This window comes from Petromyzon marinus, chromosome 45 (assembly GCF_048934315.1).
Source record: "Petromyzon marinus isolate PM22_M1 ecotype Great Lakes invasive population chromosome 45, UKy_Petmar_22M1.pri1.0, whole genome shotgun sequence".
In the NCBI taxonomy this organism is placed as follows: Eukaryota; Metazoa; Chordata; class Hyperoartia; order Petromyzontiformes; family Petromyzontidae; genus Petromyzon; species Petromyzon marinus.
The window spans coordinates 8,174,210-8,194,512 of record NC_133711.1 but is presented as its reverse complement, the minus strand read 5'-3'; the positions used below and the strand labels follow the sequence as shown (position 1 = coordinate 8,194,512).

At 53.4% G+C, this 20,303-nt stretch overlaps 1 protein-coding gene across 1 annotated transcript in view; it reads right to left on the bottom strand.

Moving 5' to 3' along the window:
* The window catches only part of PMFBP1 (polyamine modulated factor 1 binding protein 1), a 29,655-nt gene that overhangs the window by 7,413 nt on the left and 1,939 nt on the right, over positions 1-20,303 (bottom strand). The window contains exons 3-17 of the mRNA XM_032971137.2: positions 18,686-18,808; positions 17,651-17,881; positions 17,134-17,359; positions 16,175-16,364; positions 14,969-15,110; positions 14,069-14,236; positions 12,276-12,401; positions 10,820-10,954; positions 8,220-8,387; positions 7,426-7,497; positions 6,690-6,776; positions 6,030-6,118; positions 3,879-3,953; positions 1,928-2,021; positions 727-788 (exon numbers count right to left, since the gene is read on the bottom strand). Coding sequence (XP_032827028.2) covers positions 727-788; positions 1,928-2,021; positions 3,879-3,953; positions 6,030-6,118; positions 6,690-6,776; positions 7,426-7,497; positions 8,220-8,387; positions 10,820-10,954; positions 12,276-12,401; positions 14,069-14,236; positions 14,969-15,110; positions 16,175-16,364; positions 17,134-17,359; positions 17,651-17,737 — 1,721 coding nt within the window. The 5' untranslated portion in view covers positions 17,738-17,881; positions 18,686-18,808. The remainder of the gene's footprint in view (positions 1-726; positions 789-1,927; positions 2,022-3,878; positions 3,954-6,029; positions 6,119-6,689; positions 6,777-7,425; positions 7,498-8,219; positions 8,388-10,819; positions 10,955-12,275; positions 12,402-14,068; positions 14,237-14,968; positions 15,111-16,174; positions 16,365-17,133; positions 17,360-17,650; positions 17,882-18,685; positions 18,809-20,303) is intronic.

Here is a 20,303-nt window from a genome sequence, read left to right as displayed (position 1 = left end):
CTGTCAGACTCTGTACTGTCGTCTTTTAGATTTGGCCGATCTGCGTGTCTCTTTTGCATTGAATGCACCCCCGGGAATTTGCACGGAGTGCTCTTGCCAATAACATCTGGTAACCCAGCAGCCTTAGTTTAACAAGCCTGACTCTGCTGACGAGACCCGGGAGGTTGAAGCCCATCCAGCGTGTGATCTCGTAAACAAATGCCGCTTGATGATACTGTTCTGGGAAGCGAAATAGACTGATGGACTAAAACATATCTTTACATGGAGACACACAATGGAGTTATGCTTATATGTGCGGCAGCCTATGTGTGACCTCGTGAGATCTTAGAAGCTAAGCAGGATTTGAGTCCGGTTAGTGCTTGGATGGGTGACCTCCATGCACAGCAGCCTGTCACCTGCTGGGCCATGTTGCGGGCAGCAGCGGTTAGTGTGGCAAAATTATATCGTTGTACTGTACGTCTACGCTCTCCGCCTTCACCAACTGGCACTGCCCGTGGCGTATGTATGTTGAACTTCTTTCTCAGCGTACATAGCCAACCCTGCTAATCGGAGGTGCGCCGTAATAGTCAAACAACCCCCACGGCGGTGGGGGAGGCCCTTATCCAGCAGTGGATCGGCAAAGGGCTGCATACACATACGCGGCCTGCGGCCACACTTAATAGGATTTGGCTTTGGTGGGCCGAGCTCGATGAGAGATGGCACCGGGGCGCTGCGGAAGGGACCCACTCTTGTTTGTGAAGTCGCGAGCGAAGCTGCGTCACCACGGTCTCCTGCCGCTCCACCTCAGCCTGCGCACGCACGCACGCACGGACGGACGGACGCGCGCACACATGTCAGACTCGGAAGTAGTCACCTGGCCCTTGCGTGCCCTCTTGCTTCGGCGAAATCTGCCGTTTATCAGGATCTGGGGGTGAAGCGTTCCAGCGATTTGAAACGCACGGATTGCGTCGGGCTCGCCGCTCTCCCCGGCGGTGGAGGGGCAGCCGGTATCGACAAATCTTTCAGCCGGGCGGCATCATTGGCAATCGATCGATCGATCAATTAAAATTAGTTTTATTTATACAGAGCCTTTTCATGGAAATTTCGCATACAAAAAAAACAAAGTGCCGCACTCACAAACGCAGCAAATATGAAAGCATCGGCCAGTCTGGATATGGCTCGCTAAGAACAGTGTTCCCGAATAATGAAGGTCAACACGAACCCGGGGCCAATTGTAATCAATTGCACAGCACTCGTGCAGCGATTAAAGGACACAAAGGAACTTTTTGTTGCCGTTGCTGTTGTACCTCTGCGGTCAACAAACCCATCGACCGTTCTTTCGCAACTCGGGTTGCTATTTCTCCAATTTAATCCAACTCAATTAATTTCCCGGTCACCCGCCAAGCGCGTTGTTCAAACGGCCCGCAATGTGTCAACGTCGTGAATCGTTACGTTTTGCCAACCCACCGATGTGATTTATTATCTGGCGAGCGGACGGGCGCCAGAGGGCTGACGCGTTTTTTGCCTTGGGATTGTGGGTAAACATGCAAGCCTACGGTTGTGGCAGGGCAACGTTTTGAGCAAGGGGAAAATATATATTTCAACGGAAAGATCGTGGAATAAGGCGCGGTTGGTGCCACCACCAAAAAACTACCTTACATATAAATAAACTATGTTAATATATTTTAAAAACCGTTCAAATCACCCTTAAAGAGTTAAAGACCAATAATTTAAAGCAGGAGCTAATGAAGTAATGTTATGTACATTTGAAATGTAAAAGATTAAAATAAAGCAAGCACCTAATATAGTGCATTTCTACGGCCATATCCGATCTGGTATTATCCAGCAACTTTATTCAAATTCGTGATTGTCATGACCACAACGACCTCTGTGCCTCTCTGTGCCAAAACGGTAGCGCCTATTAGCGATGCGTCACCACGGCCACCACCTTTGCTCGCTCCAGGTCGGCCCTACAGCTCTCCAGCTCGGCACTCAGAGCGGCGTTCTTCTGCGCCAGCAACTGCACGGTGTCCTGCAGGTGGCTGTGGTCGGGACGGGGAGGGGGAAGGGTCGCAAGGGGTGGGGGGGGGTGAGAGGAGGACGGGAGGCAGAGGTGAAAATGCGGAAGCAGGTGTTGTGAGTGTACGGGAACGCACGCGCGGAGTTGTCGAAGCACACTTGGGCGGGTTTTTGTAAAGCTGTGGGCGCTGCGATAAGGAAATCGCTTAACAGATGCGCTTCTGTGGCCGTCTGGAACGCTCTTCCTTCCGATATTGCCACTGGAGCTGTGCACTTTTAAATCATCTATAATGAAAACTATTTTTTTTGGAACTGCTTTTTGGTTTAGTTTGTTGTCCTTCACCCGCACCTCCCGTTAGCATGGTTGGCGAACGTACGATGCGGAAAAAAGTTCAACATGCGACCATCGCAAGCCATCGAACAAAAACGGTCAGAGCATCGCGCGCTTTCACATGCGTCTGCGGCCAGGGGCGGAGCCAGGATTTTCAGCCCGGGGTGACATTCAACAAATTTTAATTTCAAGAATGATTAGAGAGTCAGGCTGTTGAACTAGACGCCATCGATTGGCGACACACTCTGACAAAGCAGTTGCATGGAGTCCGCCAGACCGAGTGTCGTACACTTATACGCAGAATGTTTCAGATTCTCGTTTTTTATTTTTTTTCGGGGGTGACAATTGTCTACCCTGTAATCCCCCTGGCTCCGCCCCTGTCTGCGGCCGTCTGGAAAGCTCTTCCTTCTGATATTAGGAAACCACTGCAGCTCTGCACTTTTAAATCTAGATCAAAAACTCATTTCTTTAGAACAATTTTTTATGTTTCGTTTGTTATCCTTCCCCCACCGCACCTCCAAGTAGCATGGTTGACTACGTACGGTGCGAAAGAAGTTCAACATACATGTATAACATCAACGTTTAAACGTTTGCCGTGAAATTTAAACAGGCCCGCTCTAGCCCCCCCCACCCGTGGAACAGTAGCGTTAATTGTTCAGCAACGGAGTTAGCGATGGTGTGCAAGCATAACTGAAAATTAAACTCACCATGGTTTTTCGTTAACTCTACCTTACAGTGGATATTATGCAATAGATTGACAAGGCTCAATGAATGAATTGTTAGCAAGAAGAGCTTTTGCCCCAAAACATGAACCTGTTGTGTATTTTGTTCCGTGCCGTTGTGAGTGGGCGTGGGTGAAAAAGTACGATTTGTGAGTTCTACAGTCCCCATATAGGTATGGGAAAATAAGAGTTTATTTTGCCCTATTTATTATCTATCTATCTATCCAATCGTGGACCAGATTGCTGTTCAATCACAGAGCTTCCTTGAGTTTTCAGGTGATGAAATTCTAAGGAGCTTTGCTACTTTAGTTTTCCTGCAGGGTTAAGGTGTTCAGGGTTAGGGGTTAGGTAGAGTGTTAGGCTTTTCCTGTCTCGAATCTGTCAGTGCAGTAGTCTTGGCCTTTTTTTAAGAGATAGAGCAGAAAGAACACGTGTCGATTTGAGGTGGCCCACGAGCTTCAATTGCAACCCAACGGCCGCCCAGGCCTGCGACGATAACGGTTAATAACGACGGGCGACAATAATAACGATGATGCCCATTAACGATGACACTGATTGAGCACGATTAGGGTGGCCGACTATGACATCCGATGGCACAGAGGCGGGGGGGTGGGAGGAGGTGGGGGGGGGGGCGGGGGAGGTGCAGGGGACACCGCTCCTGATTGATGCCGTTGACATTGGCGAAGGTCACCGAGCGGTACGGTGGTGGTGGCGGTGGCGGCGGTGGATGCATGGCTGCCACGGACCCTGCGCTGCGGTGAGAGATAACCGCGGGATGACCGCGTGGCGCCGAGCGGCGGTAGGGGGGGTGGGGGGGGGCTTCTTACTCCCTCTGTGCAGTCAGCGCCGAGATCTCGCGGCCCTGCTGCTTGACTTGGCCGCACAGCTGCTCGTGAGCGCTCCTAGGGAGACACGCGCGAAGCCCGGGGCAGGCCACACCAGGCTGGACAACCCATTCTCGCAAAGCATCCGGTGCCACCCAATTGCCTGGCCTACGCATCGTCACAATGCACCGATGTGTATTCGCGTAGCCCTTCGGTCAATCCACTGCTGGATGAGGCTCGCCACAAGAGCCGCGTGGATTAACTTGAGCACGTTTCGCCACGCTGGTCGGTGAGGGGGATTGATTTAGCTGTGACTGGCCTCTGTTCGGTAGCGCCTGGCAACATCTGGTGTGCACGGCAATCGCCCATCCAAGCACCGTCCAGGCACAACCCTGCTTATGTGATCGAGGGTGACATTGATATATCGGCAATGACACGTACAATCGCACTGTGCCTATACCCCAACCTAACCATGCAAGCATGCACGCAATACTACTGCTGCGTAGGTGTTCCAAGATCGTGCTTTATAGCTGTCCGATGTGTGTTCGGGTCATACCGCGTGTTGTTCGGCATGTCCGACGTTTCGCTCCTCGTGCCGGGGAACCTCTTAAGGAACCAACTCAGTTGCCCAATAACCAATTCAGTGGCCGAAGAAGCTCCCAGCACGTGGGAAGAAACGTGGCACATGGTGCTGAAGCAGCAGGCGAGGTACATCCCCAGAATACTTCGGAGAGACAAATGAACCTGAAGGCGGGACCCCGGGGTCCCAGAAGCCCCCGGCTCTCGCATAAACTGCGTTGCGGCGTCATTGTATGTCTGTTGAAGGCGAACGACACGGCGATCTATTCCTCTCGACGAGCTCTACACGATGCGCGAATCAAAGTTTTGCTTCTTCTGCGCATTCGTCCTCGCTACGCTTGGACGACACGACAACAGAATGATCCGCGCCAGGTGGGTCGCGGCGTTTATGTACGCGGTGGGACGGAGTCGCCAAAAATAAATAAATTGTGAGTTTTGACTTCCGTTTATTCGGGACCCCGGGGTCCCGCCATAAGGTTCATGTGCAGCCACCTGGTTATCTCTCCATCTCCCGAGGATCGTTCCGCAATAACGCCGCACACCTATCTATCGGAAGCTTGAATCTACCTGGGTGGGAGTGTACGAAGGCGAGATCACGATTCTCAATGTCCCCCAAATTGGACGAGTCACGTGGCAGGTCGCTAACGTGTGTCCGTAAGACTGGCTCACCAAGGCACGCTTATGCACACACACACACACTGGGGAAAATGGCCAAATCGGATTTGCGAGGCATGCCAGCGTCCAGCGTGGCCAAAGCGAATCACCAAGTGATTAATAGTCTCCTGTGCATCTTGGACACATGCACACAAAGACAAATATCCCCCTTATAGCCTTAACAGATTGGTGGGGCAAGTGATGTTAGCGAGCACCTATGAAGGTGGTCAGCAATACGTCCGGCCGCCTTTGTCTCATCAGTAGCGATGCTTACAAATCGCACCAGGTACTCACTTGAGGCTGCGTCGGCCGAGGGGAGGCCCGGACCAGTTTGAATATTCGCCACGTATGGTGAGTTAGTGCTGACCAAGTGATGCGCTAAGCGTGGTGAGTTAGTGCTGACCTCTGCTGGCTTCGCTCCACACTGCGAGTGCCTGGCAGTTCGAGTGCACAACACTCGGTCCGTACGAATACATTGAACCGAGGGTGGCGTTTAACAGGCGTGGATCTATTCACCGCCCCGTCAGTCGTTCTCCATACCATGAAGGCCGGCGACAGTGTGGGGAGCCATTCACCCAGCAATGGGTGGCACAAGTGAGCAGACACGGCATCTAGCCGGTGCTAGGTGCCCGTAACAGATGGGCCCACAACGTGGACGCGTTATCTGCCATCCAGTCGCGAGCAGGCGTGCGACCATTTGCCCACGGTAAGAGATGGAGGCGACTTCCAAGCGTCGATCCTGCTCGGCGATTTGAAGCGCCGTTGCGATCCCGAACGCGTGACTCGTCCGGACACGGACGTGCAGTTTGGAGGCAGCCGCGTCGTGCGACATTCAACAGACACTCGCTCTGCACGACCGACAGCTCGGGCGCGGCAGACACGGCGTCTTGCCGTCGGGTGTCCGCGTCTGTGCGCGCGTACCTCTGCTGCGACAGCCAGCCCTGCACGCTCGAGATGACCTGCTCGCTCTCCTGGTGGAGCCGCGACCCATCGCTCCGTGCCGCCAACAGCTGCAAGCGTCCGCACGCATCGCAGGCACCCGGCGGTCAACCTTCACGGGCACCGGTCAATTACCGCCACCCACCTTCACTTTCACCCCCCCCCCCCACCGTCAATCAATCAATCAATCAGCACGAGCCAATGCGGTGCCGTCAATCGAACGTCATTATCCCCATCATCCTTCAGCGCGCATCCATCGCCTTCGGAACGAGCATCAATCATCATCGACCGCCGGCCGTTATTTTCATTGTCGCCCACCCTTGAGTTAATTCGTCAGCGTTAATTTTTTTTTATTTTTTGTTTCGGTGACGGCGGTGACACCCAGAAGACGACCGTCGGATATTTGTCAAGACAAAATTTGCGCCCTCGCCAGCGTCGGCTTGACACGTTTGTCTAAACGTATAGGGCGCGGAGAAATTGGGTTGCGCCAAATCATAACGGACCGAGGAAGAAGGAAATTCCACAATCGCGGAGCCTGGCTGCAAAAAGCTCTGTCTCCCATCGCGGGGGGGGGGGGAGGAGGTGGCGTGAGAGGGGAAGAGCGTGGGGGATGGGGGGGGGGGGGAAGCATGGGGAGGTCACCTCCGCCTCTTGGACGCGGAGCTGCTCCCGGGCCGCCTCCAGCTCGGCCTTCGACGCCTCCAGCCGGCCTTCCCTGCTCGCCAGCTCCTGCGCGAGTCAAGTGAGGGCGAGAGTGGCCTGAAGCCGGGCGTCACCGCGGGCTGAGCGGTCGTTTGGCACGACCGAATCGCGCAGCGTGGTGGATCGCCTGCGGCTGCTGCGTCCGCGTCCGAGCGAGCCGTAGCGCGACGGGGAAATGACACGAGCGTGGCCAGGATCGAGACGACCGATCGCAGCTCGCGAGTGCGCGGCGCGCGACAAAACGCATCGCTACGAATCGCTGGGGGGGGGGGGGGGGGTCGACGCTTGAAAGTGGCGGACGTCTCGGCTGCTCTCGAACGGTTGAGGAGACGTATAAGGTGCAAAAGTGATTTGGTTGCACAAAAGTCGGTTGCGCAACTGGTCGCTCAGGTGTGAACCTGGCTGAAGACAAAACAATCCATCAGATTGAGGGATTGGGGCGCTTCAGAGCGAGGAGCAACGAATAAAAATGAAAGCGGCGTGCGAGAAAAAGCGCTCGGCAATATTCACCAAGGACGGTAAAACCCTCAATCCAGATAACCGGGCCACGGATAATCGGGGTTTAACCGCAGCTCGTTCGATCTCGGTTCGGCAAAGGGAGCAGGGACGAACTATGAACTGTACACGCCTGTGTGAGTGAGGGCGAGAACGCGATGGCTGTTTGGAGACCCCTCACCTGCAAGCTTCCCTGCTTTGCCTTTTCCAGGTGACTTTCCAGCGCTGAGATTTGCTCTTTACAGCTGGACACCTGCGTGAAAAAAAAATAAAACGGCGAATTGAAATCACTGCATTCGCCAACGTGAAGCGCCAACGTGAAGCGCCAACGTGAAGCGCCCCCGTGAAGCTCAGAGAGAACACTGCCATAGTTCGTGCCCAGGGACTAGGTGGATTGTGGCGTCACACGACCGGAAACGATGGTGACATCGTGGGAAGGCCTTAATCCAGCAGTGGATAGCAAACCGCATAATGATTCAATGCGCCAGCAATCTGATTTAACTTGTCATGGTTCGGGATCGCGATTTGATTCAAGAACTGATTCTTTCTTTCTCATTTGTACTCTTGCTTTTCTAGACAATCCATGTTGTGTATGATTAAGGTCACTGGCATGTCGGTGTTTGTATGCATGTGTGGGGACCGATAGTATAGTTGCTAGCCCACTGCACTAAAAAACCTTTCGATCCCGAGTTCGACACCCGCTCACGACCAACATCGGTGCCGAATGTATGAACCGGTCCCGGGCCCTCCCCAAATTCGACTCAACCTCAAACGAGCACCTGATCCGCGATGCGTAAACACCGGCATCAAGGGAGACAGAGGCCGCCAGGCGTGGCGCTGGTCACCCACCACCTTGCGGCGTGCCGTACCGGTCACAATTGGCGCTCGCCAACGGCACTTGTCCCAACAAGAATCCGTTAAAGGCTACACGGGGGGGGGGGGATCTTTGTCTTGTGTGTGTGTGTGGGCACGCACCTCCTCCTGCTGCTGCTGCGCCTGCGAGCGGCACTTCTTGAGCTCCACCTTGTAGCGCTTCACCTTCTTGTCGTGCGCCGCCACCTCCGTCTCCAGCTGCACGAGCCTCTCGACGGCCTGAGACAGCTCGGCGTGCGTCGACTCCACCTCCGCCTCCTTGCGCTCGAGCTGCGGGAGAGAGGGGGATGGGGGGCACGGCAATCGAAATCTTTATACCGGAGAGGAATCCAATGAGCCGTAAAGCTCTTTCTTCACAGGTGTCCAGTAGGGGCACGGGGTCAGAACGTTACCACGGCAAACGGTACAAAAACACAATAGGAATTGCAAAGTATACGTAAGCAAATTTAAAAAAATACAATTAAAGTTAAACACATTTTTATTTTACCAAGTAAAGCCTACCGAGCTATTTGCTTCTTTTTCAGAAGTGGCCTGGCTACAAACAATAGCTCAACCAATTGGCTTATCACACGGAAATTTATAGCAGCCAAATCATCTAAATATGGCGGAAAGAAAAACGGAGGACCGGGAGAAAAAAATCCACGCAACCACGGGGGAGAACATGCAAACTCCAATTATACAGCAGGCATCAGGCTCGGGATCAAACCCACGACCTCCTGCATACCAGGCGAGGAAGACAACATCACACCGCCGTGGTGCCCCTTCAATAATTAAATAAAAACCAGAGAGAGAGGTAACTTAGAGTAGGCTTGCCACCTGTCCTGGTTTTTGTGACCCTAATCGAGCATCATACTGGAGTCGGTGGCGATTGACAGCGAAGTCATCTGCGCGCTGGGCAGCGTGCCGTACTCTTGATCTCCTGCCAAATGAGAAATCGTTTGTCATGCAACAGGACGGGTTGCCACCTGCCCTGGTTTTCCCAGAAACGTCCGCTTGTTATATCACAAAGCTACCTCTGAGATCCCTGCATGTGACGTCTGGTCCACACTGATGAGGCGGACATCACTTCCGCCACTTTCCAACAACGCCCCCTACACCACACTGGGCATCTGTGAAAAAGGGCTTTATAGCTCATCGGATTCCTCCAGTACAATTAAATACTCTGATTATGGAATAATGGGAGAGCCGAGCTGTACTTGCAAATGCACGGATGCAGAAAGAGGAGCACGTGGTGAGAGATATCGCATTGACTGAAGAAGTGCTCAGGGATAGACAGTAATGACAGTCAATCCAATATTTTTCAGTCTCAGAGATTGAATCTCTCCCAGTGAGCACAAATGCATCCTTAATTTGGAGACAAACAGAAGGGCAACATCAAGAACCGGTGCAGCGAGTCGGCATGCGTGCGTGCTTCACGTGGTACCTGGTGACCTGGGAGAGACACGTGACGCCACGGCACGCCGCTCCGTGAAGGAGCACAAGGAAGAGCGGAGGACACGGGAAGGCGTGGAGAGGGGAGGTGAACAGAAGTGGGCGGGTGTGGGGGGGGGAGAGACGAGAGGAAGAAGGGAGAGAGCCCAACTGGACGGGGGGGGGGGAGTAAGGGCAGGACGAGTGCAGCAAGGTCAACGCGAGGTGGGAAAACAAATTAAAAGGCACAGAAAGGAAGGGCGTATAGATTAAGACTTTAAGCTGTGTTTATGAAGACAAATCAATCCGCAGAAATTATATCAACAAGGATCAAAGCGCTGCGTTATTGAACGGAGGCCCCCGTGAAATAAGAAAGTTCAGGCGGGGTGGAGTACGCCTGCGCGTGTACGGTACGTTGAACTTATTTCACGCGCCGTACGCAGCCGACCGTGCTAATCGGGGGATGCGGGCAAACGCGGCGCTTTTAGAGAGACGACGTTTGGCGGATCGCGTGGAGATTTGCGGGCCCTCTCAAAAACCAGCGTGGATGCGAGGTGACCGCGCGGTGCAAGCGAGTTAATTTACCCCTCTGTGCGGACACGTGTTATACCCTCTTGGTACGCCTGCTGTACTCGGATTTCCTCCCACATGCAAAGATACTTTTAATAATGGAAATGGCAAAATATCCAAACTTAGGACTCTCCTGAAAAAAAGTCTTGAAGCTCGGTGAGACTCGACTGGATAGACAAATGGCAATATTGTGCATGTACAGCCCTCTGCCAATCCACTGCTGGACGAGGGCCTACCCACGCCGTGTGGGTTACGTGGGTTATGAGATCGTAATTCACCATTCTGGCCATCGTGGGCTGGTCAAGGCGGGGAGCATACACCTGGGGGGCATAGAAGTACAGTACAACAAGGCATTTTGTGGCCTCAATTAAATCTATTCTACACCGTGACCGTCCGTCCACTCAAGCACTATCCAGGCTAAACCCTGCTCGGCTTCTGAGCTCTGGTGAGATTGGGCGCATCCAGGGGGGGTTGCAACATCGCGAGCTGTCGGCACGACGGCTTTTTAATTTCTTTCTGAAATGGGAGAATCTCAGCGGTCGGGCACAGTTCTTCAGGCACACAGCGGTCCAAATCTCAGGGGCAAGAATCGAAAAAGCCCGAGCTCCGAAATGTTTTTGCCAAAATCGATCATCGCTCCCGACTGGGAGAACTTGGCACCACCCGTAAACAAGCAAATTAATAACAATAAATTATTATATCGAATCTTCCCCCACCCCCACCTGCTGCTGCGTGTCACGCTGCACGCCGCGGAGGCCGGAGAGCTCGCTCAGCAGCCGCTGGAGCTGCCCCTCGCCCGCTTGCAGCTCCCGGCTCCTGTCCCGCTCGGCCGCCAGCTCCAGCTCCAGCCGCGTGACCTGCGAGTGGACAGCGACGACGCTCGCGGTGTTTCTACGCTGTCCCGGCCCCCCTGGGTCAAAAAGGTCAAAACGTCAACTGCGATTTCTTCCTCCGGCGGCCGTTGAGGAGGGTTGCTCGTCTCCTGTCCTGCGGCCCTCAGTCAGTGCTTAGAAAATTCCACATTCCCATGGCAGGGACGGGTCTCTCGACAGGACAAACGCTGTTGAGTTCGCCCACGAAGCGATGCATGCTGTGTCCACCCCTGAAGGGAGGGACGGCAGGCTGAGTCGACACCCTCCCCCAAACGGGTGGTGAACTCGCAGACCTTCCGATTGCGAGCCGCACGCTCTATCACTGAGCCACTTGGCTGGCGGCTGGGCAGCGGTGGCGGGGGAAATAAACAAACCGAGCAAAGAACTTAGGGCCCCAAAGAAGCTCGAGGGCCCTCAGGATTCATTACCAAAAATTGGATTCTTTCAAATGTCAGCTCAAATTGAAATCCTAATGAACGGAACAAGATCGTTAAAATAAAAAAAGACAATTAACTTCTCTCTTCTGTATGTTATCTGCATTCAACGTCTCTTGTTGTCACCACATCTCTGTTCTGTTTACATGTCTCTTACCTATTCCGTCATCTCACTAGGATTTTATCAACTGAAGGAGGGGGCCCCAAAAATAACTTCCGCTTCGGAGCCCCAATGGGTTAGCACCGCAAAATGCTATTTGAATGTCACCGCAAGTTGTGCACGGGTTGTGTTATTTATAAAGTAATATACTTACATTTAACAGAGCATCATGACAATTATACATATTCATAATCTTGTCATCGTCATCATCAGCATTAGCCATGATTGTTAAATAAGCCATCATCATCTCTCACGGTCAAGCGACTTGACAATCTCTCTACCACCTGCTTCCAAGCTGATTTCATCGCTTCATCTCTGCAGCGGACATCCTTTCCATTCTAGATGTAATAAAATATTTGTGTCACTCCGTCACTATGCTTATACCTCAACAACATAACGTAGTGCAAGGATGAGCAATTTGGGAGAAAAAAAATCCGCAAAAAAAGTATTTAAAACTTTTAAGAAGCAGCTCTGTGATATCCACTTCTGCGGACTTTAACAGTGGCAGAACAGGTGGGACAGTGCTGCCCCCTACCGTGCGAAACAGCGTCACGTGCAGTGATCTCAGAGGGAGCTCTGTCATACCCCGCCCGCTTATGCGTGCCGTCCTCTTAACACAAAGTGCCGCCCCGCTCTTACGACACCGGTGGCGCGCAACCGGGACTAGGGCTTGTGGAAAGAAAGAGGGGGAGAGGTTCGTCGCAGGGCTGACCTCGTGCAGCCGCCGCTCGGCCAGCGCCTGCGCCTCGTCGACGCGGGACCGCGCTCGTCGCAGCTCCGTCTGGGAGCCGTCCAGCGCCCGCCGCGCGTCTCGCCCCTCGCCGTGGGCCCTCTCCAGCTGGGGCGGCGCGGGACGGGCAGGGGACGAGAAAGCGGCCGTCATTACACGGCATCGTGTTTCAAACGATCGTAACGGTCGTTACTGATCAGCGCGATCGTTACTGATCAACACAGTTATCACTAAGCAGCACGATCATTACCGATTGGCACAATCATAACTTATAGCTTATCAACGTAACGGCATGTTCACATCAACATACACGTCGATGTCACATTCAATCGCGAAAAGTGTTAAGCCACTCGTGATGAGCTTTCTCGGTCAGAATGTGATCAATACATGTGCACATGTAAATATGTTTCATGATTTTTCCATAAATCTACCACCATGTGGCCGAACCCAGAAGCAAATTTGTACTGAACAAACACAATTTCACCAAACAACACGAGTCTGTGCGGAGTCCAACCACTGTGGACTTCCCACAAAGCGGTACCTATTTTATCAACCCCAGTGGAATGATGGACAATTAATCTTCACAACCTACGTGTTTAAAATATTCCAGCATCTCGGCAGCCACGGTCTCTCTCCTCCCGACTTCTTCAGAACTTCCTGGGGCGCTTAACTCCAATGGGGGTACCACTATGTGATTTCCCCAGGGAGGCCTCCGCAGACGACGCGATAATGTTGCTTGTAAATTGGAAACGCTGGCATATTTTTGAAGCGAGTCGCAATCCCACGACAGTCTACAGCACTTGAAGTGACCTGGGAAATCGGTAAAGTTGTTCGTGGGAAAATGGCTTCGTGGGGGCTGTTAGTTCGTGGAAACATGACCTGAAATTTCATGGCGTGCAAGGGGTCAGGAGTTGTTATTTGTCAGAGGGCTTCGGCAAGGACCTTCGGGCAGGTTTGGCCAGACATGTTGGTGTGCTTGTCAGTCATATCATTTATTTATCCAGGGAAGTTTCGGTCTTGCCCAACTTTTACCAACAGTCAATGTTTCTCTAATTTGGGTCCTCCGTTCCATGTTGTCCTCTCACTATCCCCACCATCACTACTCTCAGCAGTGGTGGTAGTGGTCGCAGCGGGCCTGGTGATGGTGTTGGCTGTGATGGTGGTGATGGTGGTGATGGTGGTTATGGTGACGGTGGTGATGATGGGGAAAGGCATGGTGGTGGTGGCAGTGGTGTAGGGAAGGTGGCAGTGGTGCAGGAAGGGTGGCATTGGCTCTTTTGGTGGTGGCAGTAGTGGTGGTGATGGCAGATACCGTGGAGGTGGCAGTAATTGGTGTGGTAGTGGCAGATATGGAAGTGGTGGCAGTAATGGGTGTGGTGGTGGCGGTGGGTATGGTCCAGGTGGTGGTGGTAGAAGGGGGGGGGGGGGGTTGGTAGTGGAGGTGCCAGGTGTGGTGGTGGTGTTGCTGTGCTACGAATCCTGTCCCCTGGGTTCGATTCCCACTCACAGCCGACACCGGTGACGATTATCTGAACCGGTGCTGGGCCTCCCCTAAGTCGATTCAGTCTCAAATGCGTACCTGGTGCGGTGCGTAAAAACATCGCCACTCGGGAGTCAAAGGCGGCCGGGCCCGGTGCTGGCCACCAACCCCTTCACGTGCCGTGCCGGCCTTCAATAGGCGCCACTCGCTGACGCAACTTGCCCCAAAAAAGTCCGTTCAGGCTACACGGGGGGATCTTTTGTCTTTGTTTCGGCGGTGGCGGCGACGGTGGCACCTGCTTGCCGGCGTCCTGCAGGCGGGCCGCGAGCGCCTGCGCGTCGCCCTCGTGCCGCGACGCCGTCTCCCGCGCGGCCCCCAGCTCCGCCTGGAGGCCGGAGCTCCGCTCGCGCTGCCGCTCCAGCTCCTCCCGAAGGGACGCGGTCGCCTCCGTCTCCGTCGCCAGCTGAAGGTGGCAGGAACGAAAGCGCACAGACGGTGGCCGTGAAGGGTAACGGTTTGCCGAGGAGGCCGGATGTACTATGTACGTACATATGTATGCTTAACTTCTTTTGCACCGTACGTAGCCAACCACGACCGCCACTGCTGAGTGTGGTGATGGTGGCGATAGCGAGAAGAGCACATGAATCAGAGGACCCAAACTAGAGACATATATGAACTGTTGAGAAAAGTTAGTGTGCTTGGGCAGGACTGAAACTTCCCTGGATAAATGAACGATATTATAGACGCTCGTGCTAGGTGCGGTTGGCGCTCACATTGGAGGTCAGAGCGCTGATCTTGGTGACGCTGAGATTCTGGGTTTGAATCCAGGTAGCTGCCTGTGTTTAAACTGGGTCCTCAAGTGGAGTAAGTTGATGGTCTTAGTGCACCAAAAAATATATGAGAATAAATGTTTTGTTCCGCCTAATTTGGCTAAATTCCCACTCTGAGAATAAATAAATAAACAAGCATTGGTTTGGATGCCATGTGACAAACGTTTTTCTCAGTTGCAGGGCGCATGACAAAGTGTGGCTTCCGACTGTGTAAACCAGAGGTCACCTGGAGGAATCTCGGAGGTAGCTGTGGCATCCGCTTCTGCGTACCGTTCTCTAACACATGCGCGAGATATGTCCGAGGTGAGTGCGTGCGTGAGGTATGTGCGTACGTGAGGTGAGTGCGTGCATGAGGTAGCGCAGACCTGCTGGTGCAGGGCGGAGAGCTGCGCTCGCGTCTCCTCCAGCGCCGCCCCGCGTCGCGCCAGCTCGTCCTGGAGTCGCTCGGACTCGGCCAGCGCGGTGCGGCACGCGGACAGATCTCCCTCGAGGGCCTGCGCTCGCAGCCTGCGGGCGAGCCGTGACGGCGTCAACGCTCTCGCCGTCATCGCCGTAGATTTAACAACACGCAAAGGTGTGTGCAGCATTGGATGGAACAGAAGCTCAGCCTTATCCGGAACACCAGCTCAAAATAACCGAATTGTGTGGCCACCTTGTCAGTTAGACCACCGACTCAAAACAGTTGAGAAAACGGTGGCCTTCCCAACCCAGCAGCAGTGAAACGGACATGACATTAGACCAGTTTCATCATCATTGGGGCTCATCAGGACAATGCAGGCATCAATGTTCACTATTGCCGTATGCCTTGTCTACATGACAAAATAGCAACAAACGTATTTATTTTGAGTTGGTGGTCTCGATAAGACTGTTGTACACACCATACTGCACACCTTTGTGTGCTGTTAAATATATTTGTTTAGATCTGCCATTCATTTTTCTGTTACGATGGGTTTTCTCATCATTTACAGATTCGAGTCATCAACAGCTTCACTGATTTCTTGTTGTGATCGCTTCCCGATTCGGATCCCCAGCCGCAAAAGGTAAGGAAATGGTGGGGATGGGGGCAGAGTGGGCAGAACGTAGCCCAGCAAAAGCCTCAAGGCTCGTGGAGTGTGGGGACACAGACCCAGGCCATGGTGCCATTCCTGGGCCATTCCTAGGCTGGGGCAGCCAGTTCCCAGTGGTCATTGAAACAAGGCCCCGTGTGTGTGTGCGTGCATGTGTGTGTAAGAGACTCAATTGAGCACCTGGTGCGGTGAGTCAACATCGCCACTTAGGGGTGACAAATCCGACTGGGCGTGGTGCTGACCACCCACCCGCTCGTGGTGCCGTGCCGGCCTTCGTAAGTACACGCTGACGGCACTTGCCCCAACAGTCTGTTCAGGCTACACGGCGGCGGTGGGGGTGGGGGATCTTCGTGACAAATGGCGTGGCGCTAGACGGACGCTGTGGTCACCTCAGGGCCTGGGCCTCCCACAGTCTGTTCAGGCTACACGGGGGTGGTGGGGTGGGGTGGGGGGGGGAGAATCTCTGTGAGAGGCAGCGTGGCGCCGTGCTTATGCTGTGGTCACCTCAGCGCCTGGGCCTCCTTCTGGCCGGTGGCGAGGCTCTCGAGGGCGGAGCGCAGCTCGGCCTGTAGGCGGCGCTGAGCCTTCTCGTGGCGCACGGCCTCGGCGACGCGCTCGCCCAGCTTGTCCTGCGCCGCCTGCAGGCCCGCCTCCATGAGGGCCCCGCGCTCCTGCTCGCGAGCCATCTCCTGAGCTGGGAGGATCAGACAACGACGACGACGACAAAAACAACAACTTGACACAAGATGATTAAAAAGAGAATAGGCCTTTTTACCCTTTCCGGCGATAATACAGTAGGTGTTAGGGTTAACACGTAGCCTTTCGCGACTAATATTGGGTTAGATATTGTATTAGCGTGTTTTTGTTTACGTGACAAACCTTACTAATTGGCTGTCTCGGGTGGTGGCGGGTTTAACGACACATTTATATTTACGCGATCTAACCAAAAAAAATTACCTCTATTATTAAGGTATTAGGATGTTCGGACACCAAACAGGCACCTATTGCAAGGCATCAAGTCTGCATTAATGACAGCTGCTTGTGGTGATTGGCCTTCATCAGACCCCCCCCCCCCTCTTTTCTGGCCTTGGCTCTGCACCAGTGTTAGACCAGAGAATGGCAAAATGCGAACAGCACAAAGGCAATGCAAATATCAAAGCATTAATAGCTCGGGATGAGCAGCTATTTAACTTGACTCAACTTTACTTGGCTTAATGCCAAGTAAAGTTGACAAGTCAGTGCGTGGTGGCGTCCCGATCATTACACGCACCTCCGATTATCCCGCACCTCTGATTAGCATGGCTGGCTATGTACGGCGCTAAAGAAGTCCAATATACGTACACACATGGTTTCCAACGGGCCCCCCCCCCTGTTTGTGGCAAGCCCCTTGTCCGCCTCCGGCAAAAACAAGGCCTGGACCCAAGCAACGTGTGCAGAATCCGCGTCGCAAGCGAGCTACTCACCCATCTCGCGGTTGAGCCGCTGCGCCGCCTGCAGCTCGGAGCGCGAGCGGTCGCCGGCGGCCTTGGCGGCCTCGCTGTCGGCACGGAGCCGGGCGGCCGTCGCCCGCAGGTCCTGCGACTCGGCTTGGCGGGCGAGCGTGTCGGCGTGCAGGCCCTCGGCCTCGGCGCGCCACCCCGCGGACTCGCGCTCGGCGCGGTCCGCGCGACACAGCGCCTCCTCCGCAGCCTGGCAAAGGGAAGCGGCGGAGGTGGTGGCACGCGGAGAGACGAAGGTACCGTTGTTTAGTCGCGGCTGTCGACCCGTATAGCCCGTTTGAGCAAGTGCTATTGGCGAGCACCTATTAAGGCTGGCACAGTGCAGAAGGCGGTGAGGTGTGGCCTCACCAACGCTCACGCGACCACCTTTGTCTTTTGTTGTTTGGCACGATGCCCAACGTTCCGCTTCCTGAAGAAGTGAAGTCTCGTTCTTGCTTTGTTACATTTTTTAATTGTTAGCGACTGCGTTGGGCCACCTCACCTTCTCCTTGTGCAGGCAGAGGTTGCGAGTATTCACGACGTCCTCTTCCAGCACGAGGATTCTGGCCACCGCCTCGGACGCCTCCATCTGCAGGCCCTGAAGCCTGGCCTCTCGCCTGTCCGCCTCCCTGGCCAGGGAGTCTCTCTCATCGGTTGCCTGTGCCAGTTTGGCCCCTTGCTCCTCGAAGGCCTTTGTTCGGGCCTGCAGTTCAGCCTTCACCGATTCCAATTCCTGGCCATCGGAGATATCAATTTGTGAAGCAAAGACAGTGTTTGGCAAGTCAAATAAATTTTGACACAAATCTGCCACTCAAAGCGCTTTCACATTTGTGAAACAAGGATATTGTTACATGACATTTGGTCTTCATTGCAGCGACAATGGATCTCTCTGCTATGAAGAAGGGCCATTTCCCAAAAGGTCCCCTATTTTTATATAGTTTTGTTCCTCTTGAGGCCACAGTGTTGCTGACGAATTTGTTGAGTTCTTATTAGGCGTGCTTGTGCACCGCTGCCAATGCAGTATGACGCGAAAAATGGTGTTCAGTGTTACATAAAAAACGAAGGTGCCATCGCTGACAATAAGTGAGCATCGCGTACATCGAAAGGCCACTGTCCCATTGACTCGAAAAAAGTGGTAATCGAAAAACGTAGCGCGACTAGGACTGCCGTTAATGGTGCTTTATACCGGCCATCTTCCGATACGAAGCCAATGCATCTTTGTCTAATTGCACCCGTTGTACCCATTCGTAAACGGTCCCACGATTATCACACTTGTTGCCCCATTTCAGCTTCATTATTTGACGTCACCTGTGTCTACATACGCCCTGTTGACACCCTCTCAACACCACACACGTCTCTCCATGTAACAAAAAAAAAACCGTTTCAGCAGATCTGCCTTCAGCAGCATTCGACTCGGTCGGCAAACTCCGCGCCGGCCTCGACCTTTTTGGCTCTCGTCCGCGGGGCGGCTCCCCGTTGCCGCGCGTGCCCGTCGGCACGCGCGGCAACGGGGGTTTTTCCCGGTTGCGTTCGTCACCGTGAGCAGCTGGCGCGCACGCCCCTGCAGGGCTTCGTGCTCCGAGTCGGAGTGCGCGTGCGTCGCTCGGAACGCTTCCGCAGCAGTCCGCACCCGCAGCAGGTCCTCCTCGCACTCCGCCAGCTGGCGCCGCCGCCGGTGCCGTCCCCGGTGACAACGGAGGGGGGAGAGAGAGAGAGAAACGTTTGTTAGTTCCATCCGTCCGTAACGTCGTGCCGCTAGAACTCTCTTCACGACACACGCGATATGAAGGGAATCCGAGTGTGAATGTAGGGCTCGTCCGATTGGAAACCGGCCAACTTGGGGCAAAGAGCTGCCGGAAACTTGGACACATAATCCTGGACATACAGCGAGGTAAAAAAGTATTTGATCCCCTGCTGATTTTGTACGTTTGCCCACTGACAAAGAAATTATCAGTCTATAATTTTAATGGTAGGTTTATTTGAACAGTGAGATACAGAATAACAACAAAAAAATCCAGAAAAACGCATGTCAAAAATGTTATAAATTGATTTGCATTTAATGAAGGAAATAAGTATTTGACCCCTCTGCAAAACATGACTTAGTACTTGGTGGCCAAACTCTTGTTGGCAATCACAGAGGTCAGACGTTTCTTGTAGTTGGCCACCAGGTTTGCACACATCTCAGGAGGGATTTTGTCCCACTCCTCTTTGCAGATCTTCTCCAAGTCATTAAGGTTTCGAGGCTGACGTTTGGCAACTCGAACCTTCAGCTCCATCCACAGATTTTCCATGGGATTAAGGTCTGGAGACTGGCTAGGCCACTCCTGGACCTTAATGTGCTTCTTCTTGAGCCACTCCTTTGTTGCCTTGGCCGTGTGTTTTGGGTAATTTTCATGATGGAATACCCATCCACGACCCATTTTCAATACCCTGGCTGAGGGAAGGAGGTTCTCACCCAAGATTTGACGGTACATGGCCCCGTCCATCGTCCCTTTGATGCGGTGAAGTTGTCCTTTCCCCTTAGCAGAAAAACACCCCCAAAGCATAATGTTTCCACCTCCATGTTTGACGGTGGGGATGGTGTTCTTGGGGTCATAGGCAAACACGGCGAGTTGAGTTGATGCTAAAGTGCTCCATTTTGGTCTCATCTGACCCCAACACTTTCACCCAGTTGTCCTCTGAATCATTCAGATGTTCATTGGCAAACTTCAGACGGGCATGTATATGTGCTTTCTTTAGCAGGGGGACCTTGTGGGCGCTGCAGGATTTCAGTCCTTCACGGCGTAGTGTGTTACCAATTGTTTTATTGGTGACTATGGTCCCAGCTGCCTTGAGATCATTGACAAGATCCTCCTGTGTAGTTCTGGGCTGATTCCTCACCGTTCTCATGATCATTGCAACTCCACGAGGTGAGATCTTGCATGGAGCCCCAGGCCGAGGGGGATTGACAGTTCTTTTGTGTTTCTTCCATTTGTGGATAATCGCACCAGCTGTTGTCACCTTCTCACCAAGCTGCTTGGCAATGGTCTTGCAGCCCATTCCAGCCTTGTGTAGGTCTACACTCTTGTCCCTGACATCCTTGGAGTGCTCTTTGGTCTTGGCCATGGTGGAGAGTTTGGAATCTGATTGATTGATTGCTTCTGTGGACAGGTGTC